The sequence below is a fragment of the Pygocentrus nattereri genome, chromosome 7 (assembly GCF_015220715.1).
Source record: "Pygocentrus nattereri isolate fPygNat1 chromosome 7, fPygNat1.pri, whole genome shotgun sequence".
Lineage (NCBI taxonomy): Eukaryota > Metazoa > Chordata > Actinopteri > Characiformes > Serrasalmidae > Pygocentrus > Pygocentrus nattereri.
This window is the reverse complement of record NC_051217.1, coordinates 701,691-722,226: the sequence shown is the minus strand read 5'-3', so window position 1 is coordinate 722,226 and position 20,536 is coordinate 701,691. Positions and strand designations below refer to the sequence as shown.

General features: G+C 42.6%; 1 protein-coding gene across 2 annotated transcripts in view; it reads right to left on the bottom strand.

Annotated features, from left to right (window-relative positions):
• mbtps1 (membrane-bound transcription factor peptidase, site 1) overlaps positions 1–20,536 on the bottom strand; it is a 29,913-nt gene that overhangs the window by 4,417 nt on the left and 4,960 nt on the right. Inside the window, exons 4-17 of one of the 2 annotated variants that reach the window (XM_017717142.2) lie at positions 15,531–15,788; positions 10,460–10,678; positions 7,477–7,587; positions 7,285–7,394; positions 6,166–6,282; positions 5,697–5,764; positions 4,822–4,924; positions 3,835–3,986; positions 2,602–2,763; positions 2,149–2,293; positions 1,456–1,644; positions 1,158–1,330; positions 287–402; positions 8–164 (exon numbers count right to left, since the gene is read on the bottom strand). In XM_017717142.2, coding sequence (XP_017572631.1) covers positions 8–164; positions 287–402; positions 1,158–1,330; positions 1,456–1,644; positions 2,149–2,293; positions 2,602–2,763; positions 3,835–3,986; positions 4,822–4,924; positions 5,697–5,764; positions 6,166–6,282; positions 7,285–7,394; positions 7,477–7,587; positions 10,460–10,678; positions 15,531–15,788 — 2,080 coding nt within the window. The remainder of the gene's footprint in view (positions 1–7; positions 165–286; positions 403–1,157; positions 1,331–1,455; positions 1,645–2,148; positions 2,294–2,601; positions 2,764–3,834; positions 3,987–4,821; positions 4,925–5,696; positions 5,765–6,165; positions 6,283–7,284; positions 7,395–7,476; positions 7,588–10,459; positions 10,679–15,530; positions 15,789–20,536) is intronic. The other variant, XM_017717143.2, reaches the window with a different exon arrangement.

Sequence of the window (20,536 nt, the reverse complement as noted above, 5' to 3'; positions counted from 1 at the left end):
GCGGTACCTGGTATTTTCATCGTAGAACTTGACCTTCCTCATGACTGAAGTGTTGTACCAGTCGCTGAAGATGATAAGTGACAGGCCATTATCTATGTCCCTGCGCAGCTTAGTGATCTCCTCTGGGAAATACTCCTCCTCACTGTCCACCATCAACAGAGTCCCTGCATTTAAATATGCATCTTATTCAACTAATACAAGCTGAAGAGACTCATACTTATTGTTTGCTAATCTAAAGCAGAGTTATAATCATAACCCAAGCTGAGGTATAAATCGTAACCCTTACCATACTGGCTGGCATCAAAACATGTGATGGGTGAGCCTAGAACTTCAACAAAGTAGCCCATACTTCTAAGGTGCTGGTACATGTCTCTGAAGTTGGTATGGATGTGATCGCCATTCCTTTAGAAACAAGGATATAAGAATGAAAACATTAACAGAGAAATAAATAAGCACTTAAGGTAAAGAGGGAACAACTTAACCAAGAAGAATTTCACAAGGCAGTGCCCTCTGTTGAATTTTCAAACTGTGCATTGGACAGACGTGCGAATCAGCACTGTTCTCATAACAGTTGCGGGTGTGGAGCCGGACTCGCTGACGGCCGTGTTGGAGAGGCGTACGCCGTCTAAGCTGCAGGCCATTATGGACAATGGCTCCCACCCACTCTGACACGGTGATGAGACTCAGGAGCTCATTCAGTGCAAGACTCATTCTACTGAAATGACCACAGAGCGCCACAGGAGCTCATTCTTACCTGTGGCCATCAAACTCTATAACTCCTCCCTCAGTGTGTGATTCACAGTGTGTGGTTCATCTGTGCAAAACTCAATAGCACACAGTTCATATGTGTAATAATAATAATAATTGTATGCAAAAACTTAGAGGTACTATAATTTGAACTGCTTCATACTAGATGATTCATATTTATTATTACAGTCACTGCCACTTCACTATATTTATAAGAACTTAAATCTTGTGTACTTATTGCAATTTTTCTCTTTATCGTTGTTTTAAATTATTTAAGTGTTTATTCTTTTACGTGAATGGCTGCAACTGTAACAACTGCAATTTCCCTCTGGGATCAATAAAGGATTCTGATTCTAACTCACATTTAGAAGGTTTTAATGAACGTTAGATGCGTGGTAGCATGAATGTACCAGTCAAGTGGGTCGTTCTTCATCCGCAGGTTGTCTCGGGGAAAGTAGCCAGGTGGGTAGCGCAGGTTGTGGTATTGGTCCCATAACACTCTCTTACTGCGAGGAGGAGTGGGCACAATCTTCACTTTCACTGGGAGCTTCACTGTGGAGATCATTTCCCCTCCTACTGCAGACTACACAGACACAATTGTCAAGAGGGCATGTGCTGCAGTTTTACTGCTCTGAACATTTTTTTTGTATGGCTGTCCTAGAGATTAAAGGTGGTAGGCAGAGCGCAAACATTTACACTTTCACTCACATCATTCTCTGCAGGTGAGGCCACAGTAAGCATCACGTGACCCTGAGCGATTCCCTCCCAGGACGCTGCTTTCTTGGCCACAGAGATGGAAACAGCCAGGTAGCCAGCCCAGGGCCACAGCACTGGTGAATACGACACTGCAACATCTATATGGTCCCCGTTCTGGGGCAGGTAGGGCTGCCAGATTGGCTATTGAGGGGAAGACAGGTACAGGTCATCAGTCAGACTGGATGGAAATGTGCACCAGAGAAGGATTCTGTTCTGCAATATGAATGGCAAGTAGCCCGCTAATGCACAAAAGTTTGAAATTAAAGCTGCTTTGAATCAATGTTTTCAAAAAGACAACCGATTCTGTGGGAGACAATATTTTGCAACATAGGATTCAAACAATTGTAGGAATGTGTGAACAAAAATAAATAAGAAATTTTAAGAGCTGTAGAAAATTACACAATGATTTAAAGAGCTGTACAGCATTGGGAACGCTGTCAAGATGTTGTAACAATAAAGAGTGTTTTGTTTTTGCAAATAATCAATTTGAATAATTGAGATGAGAAACTACTATAAATGTTAAATTGTTAACTATAGACATGTAATATCTTGTTCCCAAAATACAACAACCTAATAAAAACAGAAAATAAATAGTAGTCCAAGTTGATCATGATTACTGTTGATGATCCAAGCAAGGTATCTTACCTTGTCTACAATCCTGCCAGTCACGCCCATGCCATTAAGGATGGTAACATTGACTATGGTTGGCATGCCACCGTAGTAGATGGGCTGGGAGCAGTAGGGCCACATGTAGGGGCACTCTGTCAGGTCAATGTAGCTGGGACTGAGACTGCAGTAAAAAGCCATTAGACTCCGTATCAGAGAGGGACAGCAGAGGGCACTTTCAGGGCTGAGAAGCTACAGATCATTTGCTTCATTTCAGTTGGAATGCAAGGTTAATGAACTGGATTCAAACTAGAATACTGAGTGCACCGACATGATTAAAAAGCATGCTGGAACAGTGATTTGGACACTCAGCCTTAACACTAAAGGCTTGGGTAGTACATGAATAACAAATAGCGTTGCTATGCTACCTGAACAGAACACAGGGGGAAGGGAAGGCGTGAGTGAGTGTTTGTGTGAGTGCGCATATCTTACCTGGCTTGTGGTCGGTAGCTGTTGAGGATCTGGTAGGCTCGGAGCAGGTCCAGTTTGCCATGGCCCTGCTCAAACATGTTGACTCCAGGCAGCCTGCGTGCTGAGGCGATCAGAGCCTGCTTCATACTGGCTGGATTCACCAGCTCTCTGTTCAACACAGTACTGAGAGAAAGAAAGTGGATTGAGACAGAAAGAGAGAGACAGACAGACGAACACAGACAAGTGTGAGTGGTTAGACATTAACAATCAGTGACATATCAAAGAGAAAAGTTCTATATATTAAATGCATTTGACCAAGGCCAGTACTGTTTAAATGGAAACGAACTTCAATTTGAAGGGCTCTGACACACACTGACTGCCCAGCAATGAAGAAGGGCAGGTGGGCAGGGGTCAAGCACCTCTGAGAAGCAAGAAATGAGATCAAGAAAAAAAAAATGGAGGTGTGGGGTGCAAAGCCATTGTCTGTATTAGAGCTGTCTTAGTTTTGTGCCTTCTTATGTTTACATTATAATTACTTTGCTGTTTTTAAATGATCTCATTAGTGAGCCGGTGTGTCCAGAGTTTTAAAAAAGGCTTCTTTGATTGATGTCAGTCCAAAGTGCCATTCTAGGCAGTCAGATTAAGAAGCAAAAACATTTTACATGGTCCGAGAAAGACGTTTATCTTTATGTCTGAACCCAGAGACCTACATAAATGCAAAACCATGAAGGCTGGCAAATCACCAAATATTGGTACTATGAACACTGAGCAGTAGTTTGTTCTTAATTTGTGAGTTTGATATAGGAAAAAACAAAATACAAAGAACTAAAAAGTAAACGCAGACAACTATCAGGCTGCATGCATGGTGTGGCCCTAAGCACTCAGGGTGGTTATCTCCAGACCAAGATTGTAAAGCAGTCTGGCTTTAAGGCCGGTACAAAAAGATGACCCAAAGGAAAGTTGGGCTAGAACCAGACACAACAGCAATGCTTTTATAGCCTCACCCTTCTCCAGCATCAACACAATGTCTCTTTGACTGTGTGAAAGGAGAGGAGAAAAAAAAAGCACCTCACAAACTCAGTAAGAGTGTAATCTGTACTTAAATTTCACCGCCCTTCCGTTTGCTATCTGTTCTTTCCAAAGTCCCCTTTTTAAAAGAAATGCTTTGGAAACAGCTTGTCAATTCAAAACAGCTTGTGGATCAAAAGAGAAGGGATAAGAAGGAAAGCTTTTATTTGTGTTGGCGTGTTTTACCTGGCAAGCAATGTGACAGCGCCAGCCACCACGGGGGAGGCCACGCTGGTGCCGGACAAAGAGCGGCAGCCCTCTTTCATCCCAGAGCCACGCACGCCAGAACCATATGTCACAATGTCGGGCTTTACTCTGCCATAGCCGCCTGGCAGTTCCTGCAAAAGAGAGTGCAAGACATTATAACTACCATATTCTAACAGCAGGGGTAGTCAATATAAGCTCAAATTTATATCACAGTATTTTCCCATTTCCTACAAAACATTACACAATGATGTACCAAATATTATTGCTGTTTTTGTGATCATCACCCCACCACAATATCCATGACACAGAAAAAAAATCAGCACAGGAGACTAATATACCAGTATACTCTTTTATACAGCTGCAGCTCTCATCCTAACAACACTCACAGAATGAGAGTGAAAACCTAACTGAACCTAAATTCAGTTAAACGTGAAGCTGAACCAGTAACACATCATATAATCCCATATTCTAGTGTCCTACTGTTTCATCAACAATATACATACTGTAAAATTATTGTGCACATGGCATGTAGCTATTTAACCTGAATCACTGGCATGAAAACGCTAATCGATGAATGAAAATCCTTAAATTAAGCAGTGAACAGCACGAAAACGTCGCCGTTCCATTTCTATTATTCCGTTATACATAAAATATTCAGTAAAGACGACAATATGGCTGTTCACTAAGTCCAATCCAGGGCTCAAGTATGCCTCAATGCTTCTTGCTCCCAGACAACCAAAGTCTCTTAGGAGTGCTTTGAAGTGTGCACAATTCTCAGACTACAATCTGAGAGATTTCCTGTGGGTGAACAGGATGAAACAGTGGCTCTACAGTTCAGGCGCTAAGTGGTATACATCTGTCCTTTCTAGGTTAACTCAAATTCTGTGGGCATGCACAAACAGGGCCCTCCACATGATTTCAACAGACAGCTGCAGTTCAATGGTGTTGCTGTAAAACAGGACATACCCATGTGGTCATGCCCCTGGAGGAGAACCTGGCGATATTGTCCTCAAAATCAATCCCTCCAACCCCAATCACATCCATCTGATCGGCCGGGTTGTTTAGAGTGCTGTAAAAATGATGTGCAGAAGAAAAACTTAGCACTGAAGATGTCTTTACAACAACAACACCAGTAAAAAAAAACACCATACATAAAAACGTTTGAGGAGTAAAAAAAAAATAAAATAACAATTATTAAAAAAAAAAAAAAAACACTCCTGCAACACTGTTAGGAGAAAATTCACTAACATAAAAAATTCTTGTGCAAATACAAGTTATGTATAAAACTATTGTTTTTTTTTTGTTTTTTAAAAGTCTTTTCAAAAGGACTTTGACTTTTTTAAAAAATTTTTATTAAAGCTAAATTTCTATACCAAGGTCCAAAGGCTAATGTGTATTTGGTGACTGTAAAAACTTTTCCCATCATTTGTTTTCTACTAGTGCCATAATGGCACATGGTGCTTGGACCCCAATAATCACCACTTGCAATGTAATTTCTAGACCAGTCGTCTTTAAACCTGGTCCTGGAGATCTACCTTGCTCTGCAGTGTAGTTCCAACCACAATCTACCACAGCTGGTAATATTATCTTAGTTCTTACTGGCCCAAAACAATTAAATACTATATAAATAGGACTGTTGAATAATGAGTGTGAACTGCTGCTGTGCTGTTTGTGGAGGAGGGGATTCTCCCTCAGAACTCCCCGTTGGCAGAAACAGTCGTCAAATCTACATATTCATCAATCAATATGGTGAATAAAGCTTGTATGTGTGAGAAACAAACATAGCCTAGATTGAAGCAGTCCATGTGCCATGTGCCGGTTTCACCGGTTGAGCCACTGACCCATAGAGCGGCCCATCGTTTCCAATGGCAGACACCATGATCACTCTGTTTGCCGTGAGTTCCCAAACCTGCGGCAAAGCCAGAAAGGGTTAATGTGCATTGCTTTATACGTGTTTATGAAACACTGTTTGCTTCACTTTCTATGGCCTTCAGCATGTTGAGCTTTGGAGGCACTTGTCTAACGGTCATGATGTTCTTTCTAGAAGTACTGATATGGAGTTAGGCTGTGAAGGTTATCTGCTATCAGGTTAGGTATTCGGGGTACGTCAACCATGCTTTCGTTTAGGATTAGAGTTTCTTCCAGGACAACCCACTGAATAAAATCTAAAAAAGACTGTTTTGCTGGGAAGTGATTTACTACTTATAGACTAACTGAAAATCCCTTAAACACAAACAGTCACAATCCTGACGATGACATCAAATCTTTGGGCTCTACGAAGGATGAAATGCTAAAAGGAGACTGATGTACCTTATCCACAAACGGATGATCCATGAAGTCTGGCCCTCCAATGCTGAGGTTTAAGACATCAATCTTCTTCAGGATGGCATAGTTAAAAGCATCCAGGAACCAAGAGGTATAGGACACCTGAAAAAAAGGTTGTCAGTCTTATATATGAGCATGTGTGGCATTCAGATTTCTACCTTTCCTCGCTCCCTCAAGGGAGCCTTTCAGTTTTGTTATGATGATGTTAGTATCATGATATATGATGCCCAACATCTTTCTCTTCAGGTGCAGAGTTTCCTGGAGTGTATTACAAGCCAGGTGGCCCACAGGTCATCCATCCACAGAGCTGGCACATATATATTTGCATCATAGAGTCACTGTCTCAAAAAAAATCTCCAAAATGATAACATTACAGATTAGGGAGGAAACATTCTTAACATAATAATATAAGTTAAACGTAATGTAAGGGGATTTAACACGTTTTTATTCAAAGTGATATCAGTTCACTGAAATTTTGGCAATGCAAACAAAAGCTGACCTTTTCAAATGCAGAATGTAAATAAATAAATAAAACAAAAACATAAAACAACATAAAATATTAAAAGAGGGCCACTTCTGTAAACGCGATCAGGAACAATGTGAACCGTCTTGGTAAATATTAGCTCCCAAAAATATAAACAATATTAAGTGTCTCTATAGGGTACTAACTTAATATGGTACTAACTTAATATGGTATTTTCTGTTATTTTTAGTGCATAATTGCTATTTACTTGCTGAGTTTAAAATGTTGAGGAAAAAAAAAAAAGAAAATCTTTTGGATGGGCTACAATTTTAGTTTTTTCCTTCCAATATTATGTATGTTAATTCTGCAAATAAAAAGTCATTGTGCATTAAAACGTGCAGAAGTGTGTTTTCTAAGGATGTGTTATTTTATTCTCAGAGAAAAAATAAAATAAAAACACTTTCAATACAATTTTAATCAATATAAGCACTCTATAATCCTTCTGTAAACTATTTAAAATGCTCCTTTAAGGTACTGCAACAAAGAAAAGTATAAAAAGCGAACACTACAGATTAAAATGAGAATAATTTGGCCACAAATCCCCCCCCCAAAAAAAACCCCTATTTAGGGAGAGTATATACCTGGTTGTTTGTGAACACTCTGAAGATGTGCAGCTCAGAGTCTGGAGCAAATCCCTGGCACTCCCGCATGCTGGCTATGACTCCAGCCACAAAGGTACCATGGCCCAAGCCTATATAGACACGGTCATTATAAACACAGCAGAAAACTTGCGGTAAAAGTTCTGTAACAAAACCATTTTTACACGGTTTTACCATCATCCAGTGTCTTCTCATTGGTCCAGTTGGTCCTCTCTTTAACATTCTTAAAGTGTGGGTGCTTCTCACTAAGCCCAGTGTCAAAAACAGCCACCTTCACTCCTGAGCCTGTAAAGAAGTCAAATATCATAAGGAGATGGAAATTAAAACCTGTATACTGAACCTGTAAAACAGACCTGGGCATTGTACGGCCCGCGGGCCACAACTGGCCCTCTGATGCCTGACTGGCCCGCGTGAGATCGCTGGTAACTTAGAAGTGAAAAGTAAATGTGTAACGACACCTATTACACTGATAGGTGCACGAAATGCAACTACAATGCTTTTATTTTGAAAGCAACCCTTTTGTTTTCCTTTTTATTTTTCGTGCGCTTCACTCAAATGTGTCAGCGAATGTGTTGGACAGCTTTCAAGATCACCCTTGGCCCTTATATACGTCGACTAATGTTAAAAAAAAAAAAAAGATTGACGCTGAATGCAGACTTAACAAGACATGGACTTCTAAATATTCATTTACTGAAGTCAAACGTAAAGCTGTGTGCTTGGCTTGTCGAGAACAGATAGCTGCGTTTAAGGATTTGAATCGCCATTACGAGAGTAAGCCCGCAGAGAAACACGAGAACTTGACCGATGCAGAGCGGGCTCGTCCATCTGAAGATCTGCTAGTGAAGCTGCAAAGGCAGCAAGGATTTTTTACAAAGCTCCACTCATCCAGCGAGGCAGCCGTCAGGACCAGCTTAGTGATATCGCACAAAATTGCAAGAAACAGCAAGCACAATTTTCTAAACTGAACCATCACAAGTTTATTAAATAATGATATAATCCTCCATATTTTGATTGTATCATTGTAATGCTTCATTTACCGTTTATACACTGCTCAAAAAAATAAAGGGAACACTCCAATAACTCATCCTAGATCTGAGTGAATGAAATATTCTCATTGAAGACTTTGTTCTGTACAAAGTTGAATGTGCCGACAACAAAATCACAAAAATCATCAATGGAAATCAAACTTATTAACCAGTGGAGGCCTGGATTTGGAGTCACACACAAAATTAAAGTGGAAAAACACACGACAGGCTGATCCAACTTTGATGTGATGTCCTTAAAACAAGTCAAAGTGAGGCTCGGTGTTGTGTCCGGCCTCCACGTGCCTGTATGACCTCCCTACAACGCCTGGGCAGCTCCTGATGAGGTGGTGGATGGTCTCCTGAGGGATCTCCTCCCAGACATGGACTAAAGCATCCGCCAACTCCTGGACAGTCTTTGGTGCAACGTGGCGTTGGTGGATGGAGCGAGACATGATGTCCCAGATGTGCTCAATTGGATTCAGGTCTGGGGAACGGGCGGGCCGGTCCAGAGCTTCAACGCCTTCATCTTGCAGGAACTGCTGACACACTCCAGCCACATGAGGTCTAGCATTGTCCTGCATTAGGAGGAACCCAGGGCCAACCGCACCAGCATATGGTCTCACAAGGAGTCTGAGGATCTCATCTCGGTACCTAATGGCAGTCAGGCTACCTCTGGCGAGCACATGGAGGGCTGTGCGGCCCTCCAAAGAACTGCCACCCCACACCATTACTGACCCACTGCCAAACCGGTCATGCTGAAGGATGTTGCAGGCAGCAGATCGCTCTCCACAGCGTCTCCAGACTCTGTCACGTCTGTCACATGTGCTTAGTGTGAACCTGCTTTCATCTGTGAAGATCACAGGGCGCCAGTGGTGAATTTGCCAATCCCGGTGTTCTCTGGCAAATGCCAAGCGTCCTGCACGGTGTTGGGCTGTGAGCACAACCCCCATCTGTGGACGTCGGGCCCTCATACCATCCTCATGGAGTCGGTTTCTAACCGTTTGTGCAGACACATGCACATTTGTGGCCTGCTGGAGGTCATTCTGCAGGGCTCTGGCAGCTCCTCCTGTTCCTCCTTGCACAAAGGCGGAGGTAGCAGTCCTGCTGCTGGGTTGTTGCCCTCCTACGGCCTCCTCCACGTCTCCTGGTGTACTGGCCTGTCTCCTGGTGGCGCCTCCAGCCTCTGGACACTGCGCTGACAGACACAGCAAACCTTCTTGCCACAGCTCGCATTGATGTGCCATCCTGGATGAGCTGCACTACCTGAGCCACTTGTGTGGGTTGTAGAGTCCGTCTCCTGCTACCACGAGTGTGAAAGACCACCAACATTCAAAAGTGACCAAAACATCAGCCAGAAAGCAGAAAGGTACTGAGAAGTGGTCTGTGGTCCCACCTGCAGAACCACTCCTTTATTGAGTGTGTCTTGCTAATCGCCAGTAATTTCCACCTGTTGTCTGTTCCATTTGCACAACAGCTGTGAAATTGATTGTCAGTCAGTGTTGCTTCCTAAGTGGACAGTTTGATTTACTTGGAGGTGTTTTGTGTTGTTTAAGTGTTCCCTTTATTTTTTTGAGCAGTATGTATATATATATATATATATATATTATATATATATATATATATATATATATATATAGAGAGAGAGAGAGAGAGCGAGAGAGACAGAGACAGAGAGAGAGAGAGCGCGAGAGAGAGAGAGAGAGCGCGAGAGAGAGAGAGAGAGAGCGAGAGAGAGCGAGAGAGAGACAGAGACAGACAGAGAGAGAGAGAGCGCGCGCGCGCGCGAGAGAGAGAGAGAGCGAGAGAGCGAGAGAGCGAGAGAGCGAGAGAGAGAGAGAGCGAGAGAGCGAGAGAGAGAGAGAGAGAGAGAGAGAGAGAGAGAGATATAAATGTTGTATACAATTTATATGTATTGGGCAGAACGGAGTTAAGTATATTTGTCTGGCCCTCTAAAACTGTTCCAATTTCTCATGTGGCCCCTTGGGAAAATGAATTGCCCACCCCTGCTGTAATATCACACAAAGGAACAACGGTGCTGCCAGCCAAACAGAAAATAGATGCCTTCATTGTTTTGCACTCCAGTGACCGTAACAAAACCCAGTTTTTCTTTACCAAAGACATAAAACGGTCACCTGTGTGGCCCATCTGCCAGAGCACATCAGCCTGTAGTATCTGGGCTACATGGCGGGGGATGGCCCGGAGCAGGCGGCGGCTGGAATGGCGGCCTGTGGCGTGCCAGAAGCCCGAACTCAGAGACAAACTGGTTCTCCTCAGTGGCCGAGATGACTGCCATGACTGCCACTTCTGCACCCACCGTGTGTCATTACAGGAGGAGCTGCCATCACCTCCTGCTGCCGAGGACAGGGAAAAGTGGAGAGATAAAGAAACAGAAAGGCAGAGAAAACCAGAGAAAGTCAAATGATAATGCTTCATTCAAACCTGGAAAACAAAGGCATGTCGCATGTGGCCAGAGTTACAGAAGTTTGTTTATCCTGTTAAAATAATAAGTCCAAAAACTAAAACTGGTCAGCTGTTGTGTTTTGTTGCACATGCTGTTTATATCAGTTACATCAGGTTAATGATGTGAAAGGATCCACTTTCTCACAGTACGGTCAGCCAAATTTAAGATTACCATCTGACCCTGCTAATCAAACGCTATCTTGCTCAGGTTTTGATCAATCAGCAGTAATTACAGAAGATCACACCGCTCACACTAAAAGCCATGCCCATGCTGTGGGCAGTCGTGGGCTGGAGGTCAGGGAACCAGCCTCGTGACCGGAAAGTCGCTGGTTCGATCCCCAGAGCCGACAGCACATGACTGAGGTGTCCTTGAGCAAGACACCTAACCCCCAACTGCTCCCCCGGGCGCTGCGGATTGGGCTGCCCACCGCTCTGGGCAAGTGTGCTCACTGCCCCCTAGTGTTGTGTGTGGTGTTTCACTTCACGGATGGGTTAAATGCGGAGGTGAAATTTCCCCGTTGTGGGACTAATAAGGGTCTCTTAATCATAGTTGTTGTGGTTTCTAAACGAGTTTCGCCCAGTAAAGAATGAACGTGCGGTGCCCGCCTCTAATGGAAACTGAGAACATCACACACTTCTCAAAATCTTACTCCAACCACATACACTCATTCTTCCACTCACCTCTGAAATAGGGCTGAAAGATGATTTTTGTCAAAACTGCTATTTGAAAGATATTATGTGAATGCATCAAAAGTCTGGTGGTTTGTTAAAAGTGGGGGAAATCTCTAAGGCAATAGGCCACTTGGGACAAACAAGTGTTGTAGCCAAAGGCACCGGGACTTGGGCAATGTCTAACCCTGTCTGCATAGACTCAAGAGCTTTCGCTTGATTAACGGCTCTACCTCCATTTACCTACCTAAACACAATCAATCAAGGCTCTGCATTTTAAATCCAAGGTACTACTCACACACATACACACACACACACACACACACCCCAGAGCTCTGTACTATCCTCCCAACAGACAGGTGTAGGGCAGGAAAACAAATCCCCTCTTATCACAGTCACAGCTGAAAGGTTAAACACTGAATTAAATGGTGATGATTGCAGAAAAAGGCTCATTCGATGAAAAACAACAAATTTTCCAGTCCAGGCCTTTGTAGTATACCTGCAATCAAAGGTTGCCACTATAATCATCTCCTGAACAATAAATGGAAGCCCATGACAAATTAGCATTTCTCTGCCTGCTTCACTGAGCCCATGCAGTGCAGCTGATTGGCTAATGGATTCTGCTGCTCTCTTTCTAAAGCCACTGTGGAACAGGGAGACAACAGTGGCTCAACCTTGAGGCACAATTTGATGCTTGTGTATATGCAGGCAAGCATGGAAGGAAAGAGCCCTTTCATGCCATGCTTTAATCCAGTAGAGTGGGAGAGTAGGCATCAAGCGGGACCAAACTGCCATGCTAATCATCTCAAGCGGCACTGACGAGACTGGCAGCCTCTCTTCCCGAGTACCGCACACTGATTCTGCACAGACGTGTCCAGAGGAGAGCCCTCCATAAACTACAATTGTATTAAATTGGAGTCTCCCACGCTCACTCTTACAGAGTCGGCCCTGTTGCAATTTAATGATAATTACTGCTCCCGTGTCCATCAGACACCAATCAGAGAGCTGAGCGAAGGCCACTTAATCGTTTCTGAAGCGCGTTCCTACCGAGGCGGCCAGACCAGCCACTATTATCCAGAGCGCTTTTATAATGAGAGTGGGAGGTGCTTTTATAATGAGAGTGCACTGCAGACTGATGGACCAAGGCATAAGTGGTTTGTTCATGTACAACTTCTCTAAGGCCCTTGAGCACATTTGGATCGTAACAAACACCAAATCATGTAAAAGACTTTCTAAAATTGTTGTGAGGTCAGAGATTCACCTCCAATCACAATTCTTTAGGAAGTGATGCGTCATTAAAACTCAAGGTTCAAAATCATTTCATTAAAAAATGACAAAAAAATGAGTGCATAGTTTAGTGAATATAGGGATGGAGAATATGATATTTATTGCCATCGTGATGAATTATGTAAAAATATGATTTGAGCCTATCTTGGATGCTGTTATTTAAGAACACAGATCACCTGCATGTTTTATTACAAAGACAGCATAATTAGTCCTGTATAATCGCATTTAAAACAGTGCAGTATGTGAAACTGATTAAAAACCCATTGTATTCAGTTCAAGAATTTTTTTTTGTTTAATATTAGATTATTAAATTTTGTTGATAATGTTGAAAATGTTGATAATAAAAATGCCAAATAACGTGATGCACACTGTGTATCGAGAAAATGTCTTCAAGTAACATGCATTTTTGCCAAGCCTATCTATTATTATTATTATTATTATTAAACCAATTATAAGAAATATAAGAATTATAAGAAATTCCAAAACTCAATCACCAACTTCAGATAAATGCTTCACAACTGCAGGAATTGCATTTTTATATAATACAATAAATATAAGCTGCACTTATATTTTATTGTACTGCACTGTGTATTGTACTGATTTTATTGTACTGCATTGTGTACTGTACTGATTTTATTGTATTGTACTGTAGTTTACTGTATTGTATTGTACGGCTCAGAGTTCTGTGTTCAGCTCTGCTCCTTTTCTCTCTGTATCAGTGACTGTGTTTCTATCAGTATCTGAGCTCAGGACCGTCTCTCTCTCTGACCTACTGGTAAATAGCAGAGAGACTTTCTCTAGACAGACAGAGCTCTTCTTGTAAGTCGCTCTGGATCAGCGCGGTCTTGGTTTGAATGCCAGTGTGAAGGCTGGGTGTTGGTTTGTAGGCGGACACTGGAGGGTGGATAAACACAGTCTAGGGGCTCCAAAGCTTCTTTACAGCAGCTGCAGTCTGACTTGTTAGTGTGACTTCAGCCTGGCTGTGGGGAGGAGTGCAGGCAGGGCAGACACAGCATTCTTTCACTGCTGACTCCTTTGGGGCCGCTCCCTCCAGTATGAGCCACTCATAAAAAGCCAGTGTTCTGTCCGCCCCCTGCTGCCGTCCCCAGGGTGGCGCAGAGGGCTCGACTTCCCCTGACCAGAACTGTTACCAGCCACTGCCTTCAGTTCAAGTTAAAAACTAAGACAACACCAGCTTAAATTATGCATCTGCGTTCCATGGGCTAAAGATATTGGCGGACTTTGAATACCACTTTCCAGTTGCTCTCCAGTAGGAAAAAAAGAATGGAAGCTAAAAACAGACGACAGAAAAAAAAAAGAAAAAAAAAAAAAAAAAAAAAAAACACACACCTACAATGTGTCTATCATGTTCACAAAACATGTCAAAATAGATTTCATTCTAATAAAAAAAATGAAGAAATACTTATGGTCATTAAAATGGTCATTAATCGGATTTGCCTTCACAAGGAAAGATTCCTTTACATAGAGTTCCTGAGAGGACTGAGACTGAAGCTTCAGCATCACTACTAAACAGGCACAAACCTAGCCTAGTTATTTATAGTAGTCTTGGCTGACAGTTGATAGTGGTCCTTGAAAGCAACATGCCAGTGGGCTTAACACAATGGTGATATTACACTTGGCATTGGAGCATTTGTTGGTATCGGATAAAGCCAGGGCATGTAGGCTTACATTAGCAAAACCTCCCCATAAAAACACTATTTTCAATACTTGGATCTGAACACCTGAAAAATACCAAAACAAACATTTAAAATAAGATTTGAGATTAATAAAAAACATCAATTCAAAACCCTGTGCCTGAGCGATGAGGACCAGTCTGGACTCATTACTGCCAGACATATTTAAGGATAAAAAGGCGTTTTGTATTTTCTGAGCTGCAGGTCTTGTTGGTTTGACATGTCAATGGTTAGTTGTTAACTTTGTTAATGTTTGCAAGAACTGAACAAGGACATTCCCTTAAATTTTGCAACCCTAGACCTCCGGCCTTTGCAGGTAACAGAGCCTCCTTATTTGGGAACCCCCCCCCCCTACACAAGTTACCTTACATACACACACACACACAGACACACACACAAAAACATTTTTAGAGCAACACTTTTTTTTATTGCTGGTAATTCTGAGACGGTTCCTAACACTGAATGTTGAAGCATACAAAGTGATGGCTGTCAAATAAAAGCATAACAAAAGTGCAGCTTAAGTTGTGGCTGTAGTTTCTCATTTTATTTGGCCAAGAAACTGCAATTAGTCAGAAAGAACAGAATTGAGAATGTCAATTGAGAGACCGGAGCCACTCAGCCTGATTTATTTGGATTCTCCTAAATGTTTTCAGCGGTGCTTGTTAGAAACGGGCCGTCTCTCCTGATGTAACAGAGCTGAGACATGAGCATGAGACTTTTTTTAAGGCATGCTATCTGCCTACCATAATGAGCACTTGCAACCAGTGCAGCTCAATAGCTGCATTTCTAGGACACTCATCTCTGTTGGGTACAATAAATGTGATATTAAAGTTCACATCTTCCAACACGTTCAAAAGTTCTGTAGTTTAACGTGTGGGTAACACTACTGCCTTGCTAAGGGTTATACGAAACAAATCAATTAACAAGTCGTTTGTGGTAAATGAGTTTTTAAACTGTCACTGGGAGCTTCTAACTATGATAACTTGGTTACCTATCACAGGGCACAGGCCTAGTCCCTCTCAGGGAATATCTGGCGTGACCACAGTAAGGACCACGGCCGTCTAAAACAATTTGTTTAAAGATGAAACCCTACCACTGAGCAGTTTGAGGGTGCGGAAGACTTTGCGCTGGGGTGTGACTCTCTTGATGTAGGGGTGGTCCTGCAGCGTGAGCAGGCGGCTGCGAGCATCCTGCCGGATCTGCACCACCTCGAAGTCACTGGGGTAGTCGCTGGCCGGGTTCTCCCGCTCCACAATGCGCCAATTCTCCGCCTCAGTGTTTCTCAGAGCACTGCTGATGAAGTGACAGCGGGCTTTGGCCGTAAAGTAGCCGTTAAATGCCACGATGTACTCTGCAGAGAAAGACAGTGGAAGTTAAAAACGCATCAGCATAGTCTCTCTGATATGTTCTGAACTGCATGAGCTGTCCATTCAGTCATAAGCCGGTGAACCAGAAACCAGAGAATTATGCATTCACTGATCAACAATATGGCTAAGAAATGTATTTTCTTATGCTTCTCATGAAACGACTCAGACACCTTTTATTTACCTGAACAGACTGTGTACTCAGCTATTGGTGTTTACAGACCACAAGACTATTTGTTTGGGATTATGTTACCAGATTATAGAATTTGCATGATACTTTTAGACGTGATCTTGTGGTTTGACATTTGGCATGTGAATGTGCACGGAAGCCCACAAACCTGCTGAAAACCTTCGTCAGTCAACTAAACTAAAAAAATATCCATCCATCCATCCATCCATCCATCCATCCATCCATCCATCCATCCATCCATCCATCCATCCATCCATCCATCCATCCATCCATCCATCCATCCATCCATCCATCCATCCATCCATCCATCCATCCATCCATCCATCCATCAGCCTTAAAGAATCATTAACGTTTGAGCCTATGAACGGAAGCCTTTCCTCACGAGGCCTGAGAAAGCAGAGATACAACTCATCTTTCAACCCATTCTGTAGTCCAGAAACAACTAGAACGAGAACTCAATAGTTGGTAAGCGAACTGGTGTTCCTGGACGGGTTATGAAAAACATGTTTCTCCACCAACGAAGTTCATGCAACTCACACACAACACCTCTCGTCACAGCCGTTCGGCAAAATCACTTCCCTGCACGGTTCTTGTTTTGGGCTCAAGAACTGAATATTTCTTGCAGCTTTGGCTTTGGAAACGCTCCGGTGTACTCTGACCAAGTTGGCAAGGAAATGGCACGAGACCAATCTGCAATTTTGGACCACGGGCAATGTCACATCTGAAGAAATGTGGAATCCATTTTCCAAGTCTGCCTTTGGAAAACATCGGAAACTGTAGTCTGGCGTTGTGAAGTACAAAGGAACGATGGTGTCGTTAATTATAGAGTAACAAGATCACAGCCGCATGAAAGCATGTCAGTATTAAAAGTTCCACCTTAAATCTAAGTGCAATTCCACCTTAACAAAATCATTATCTGTGCTGATACTGCTCAGTACTGCTGATACCCATTGTGATGTGTGGCATGCTGCCCATGCATTCCCTATGGGAAAAAAATATCGACTTTGAGCGAAAATGTTCCGGAAACCGTACATCGGATCGCTTGGAAAAGCGCAAGCCACCTAATCAGGTATAGGCCCTACGATCCTGCAAACTTTCATGGCTCTAGCTCGAAAACTGTAGGAGGAGTAGCGTTGAGTACAGAATCATAATTAGATGATTATGAAAAACAGTAAATTGGCTTTTTCAAGCCAACTTAATTAATGTAACTGTATTAGCCGACCATAGACTACAGGGAGGGATTAGCTCAGCATCGAGGTTCATCTCCTAATACACACAGTAAGATCTGGACATACTGCTGTGTTCTTCATCATCTGCTACCAAGAATGTACTTATAAAATGATTCAGTTGTAATTTGAGTTGAGGAAACGAGGCTGAACGTGGCTTTTTTTAATTTTCCGGTCCAGCAGTGCACACTGAGGCTCCGGAACGCAACTGCTGCACTGCTTCAGATGGAAAATCTGGGAAAGAAGCTGGCGAAAAGGAAGCCACGTTTAGCCTCGTGTTTATCAACCAGATGCACCTCATCTGCTAATGTGATGCATAATCACATACGGCATGAATATGCAGCTCTGGAAATACGTTTAACATGAAATAAAGCTCCTCGTAACGCATCTACGTCTCTGTGTAAATGAAATGGCAATACTAGTGCAGCAAATGTAAATAGAATAAATTAATTTTCCACTTTGTCCACAAACTTGCATGAACGATTGTAAAATTTAAATTCAAACTTGGGATTTCATCGTCGTTACGCTGCATTACGTTTTCATTTTAATACTGATGCGCTTCTACACACAGGGAGTGCTCTTCTGTTTTATGCTGACTGTTCAGCATTACAACATTTCAGATTTTAGGTACAATTATTAATTGCATTAGATGTAAAACCTTCTTTACTACATACACTCATTTCAGCTTAAATGAAATGTAACCAGTGTTGTAATTCTCTTAGTGCTGAGTTCATTAAGAGTAATAAGCCAGTAAGTAAAACCAATCGAAACTCAAGTTCATGCATTTTTAGCCCAGAGAATACCAGACAAATAAAGTATAAAAACAAGATGAACAGAAAACAAAATAAGAGCCCTTCTGAAAGCACTTAACTTCTATAAAACTCACAGTCTGCTCTTCTGCTAGTGCAGGAAGTGTGAATGAATAAAACATTGGGGTTTGGCGCAAAGGCCATGTTCACAGGCCAGTAATTAGGTCACTATAAATACCATGTTATGTTCTGGTCCTATACACATGGGAGACACACACACACACACACACACACACTGTGAAGGCTGTCCAAGACATCAGGCTTTTAAGTGATACTTTTTTGATCCCACAACCGGGAAATTCCACCTCCACATTTAACCCATCCATGAAGTGAAACACCACATACACACTAGTGAGCACACACACACACACACTAGGGGGCAGTGAGCACACTTGCCCGGAGCGGTGGGCAGCCCTATCCACGGTGCCCGGGGAGCAGTTGGGGGTTAGGTGTCTTGCTCAAGGACACCTCAGTCATGGACTGTCGGCCCTGGGGATCGAACCGGCGACCTTCCGGTCACAGGGCCAGATCCCTGACCTCCAGCCCACGACTGCCCCCAAGACAAAGAAACACTTGACCCCGATGTGATTTGAACACCCAATCTTCTGATCTGGAGTCAGACGCGCTACCGTAGCGCCACGAGGTCGTCATAAGATTTTCAGTTTTCAATCGATTTTCAGATGGTTTAAAAACTTCTAAACACCATCAGTGCTGTGCAGGAGATGCAGGCCTGGAGACGCCCATTAATCAGCACACAAGTTTTAAAATGCAAGCACTGAAGTATTCAGGAGTCTCACCCACAGACACAAAGCGAAGGACATCTGAGGCTTTTGCTCTGATAAAAAGATTAAAAAAAAAAAAAAAAAAAAAAAAAAAAGACATCACCAGGTAATTCTTTCTAATTGTGCCATAAAATGTTCTAATCTGTTAGATAATCCCAAAGCCAATCTGCATCTTATCATGTTATGGTTTACAGCGAGTTCAATGTTTAGTACAGGAAACAAAACCTTCCAAACTTCTCAAACAAGAAACAGTTACATAAGGTCATGCCGACGTTTAACAGGCCAACGGACAAATCTATGGCACTGCCGACAGCGCTGGAGTGTACCAAATTACCAAATACTTTCCTAAACATCAAAGAGTGAGGTTAAAATAGGGATGAATCAGTGTTTTTGAATATACTGAGTCATGAAAGTCAAGAAAAAAGGTTTCATATTTTCAGTATGCAAATAAGCTTGCCCCTAACGTTATACATAATGAACTCTATACTCCACCAAAGGACGGTGTCCAGCCAGCACCATACGTGTTGGTCAGAGCTGGCCTAAAGTATGTGGACACTAAATATTGAGTTAAACTGATTCAGCCATAACCACTGCCAACAGGTATACAAAACCAAGCACATAGCCATGCAACCTCCTTTGGCAGTAGAAAGAGTCAAACTGAAAGTTTAAAACGATTTTAAAAGTGTCACCAGCTTAAGGTGCCACCTTTGCCACAATTCAGTTTGTGAAATTTCTTCCCTGCTAAATCTGCCCAACCAGTCAAGTGTATGTGTTATTATCAGAAAGTGGAAGTCTAGAAGCTACACAGCTCAGCCAACAAGTGGTCCAGGCAAACAGAGCGGGACCCCCAAACGCTAAACTGCCCATCCTCTGCCTCGGGACGTAATATCATCACAAGAACTCCGTTTCGGGAGCTTCATGAAATGGGTTACCATGGCCGAGCAGCCGGACCCAAGTCTAAGATCACTATGCACAATGCCAAGCGTCGTCATTGGACTCTGGAGCGATGATTCATACCCCCCTGATGTTATTCAGGACTTGGGCTCAGCACCTTAGTTTGGTGTGTATAAAAACGTAACATGTCAAAACGAAAGAAGCGCAAAGCCAGAGCACCAATCAGGGCCCAGCGGTCACTTTGTTTAGAGCTGGTTTTGACCTGTTGGTCATACCGACCCAGTGCAGCACGCGGTTCAACGTCAGCGCAGCAGCGTAAAACTTTGGGAGAGTCTGTTCAACATAAATGATGAACTAACCTAACTTTGTGTAAATAGAGCTCAATATAGAAATATGTCCACATATGCAGTCGAGACTGACGCGGCTTTTTTCTGAATTTCTACAAACACCATTTCATTTTATAGTAAATGAGTTTGGGCTGGTTTATGTTTATGAACAGACGCCTACAGATCAACATAGTAAAGGAGCTCATCTGTGATCCTGAGTTTAAAGCCAGTTTTTATTCAACTTAAACTTGGAACTAAGTTGTAAATAAATCTGAAACTGAAACTTTGCTTGTGTGTAAAAAGTGATTTCAGAGCCACTCGGTTCTCCCTGATGGAAACTGTTTACCTTCAGTGTTTTGTGCTTCTGATCATTTTAATAGACGTCAGCGTCACTAATTAATGACGTTCTATTAAAAGACTGGTTTACCAAGAGAGATGCTGGAGGACTTTCACCTGAAATGAGTTCATGAAGCCAGTCTGGTTATAAAAATGATAACAGGACATCAGA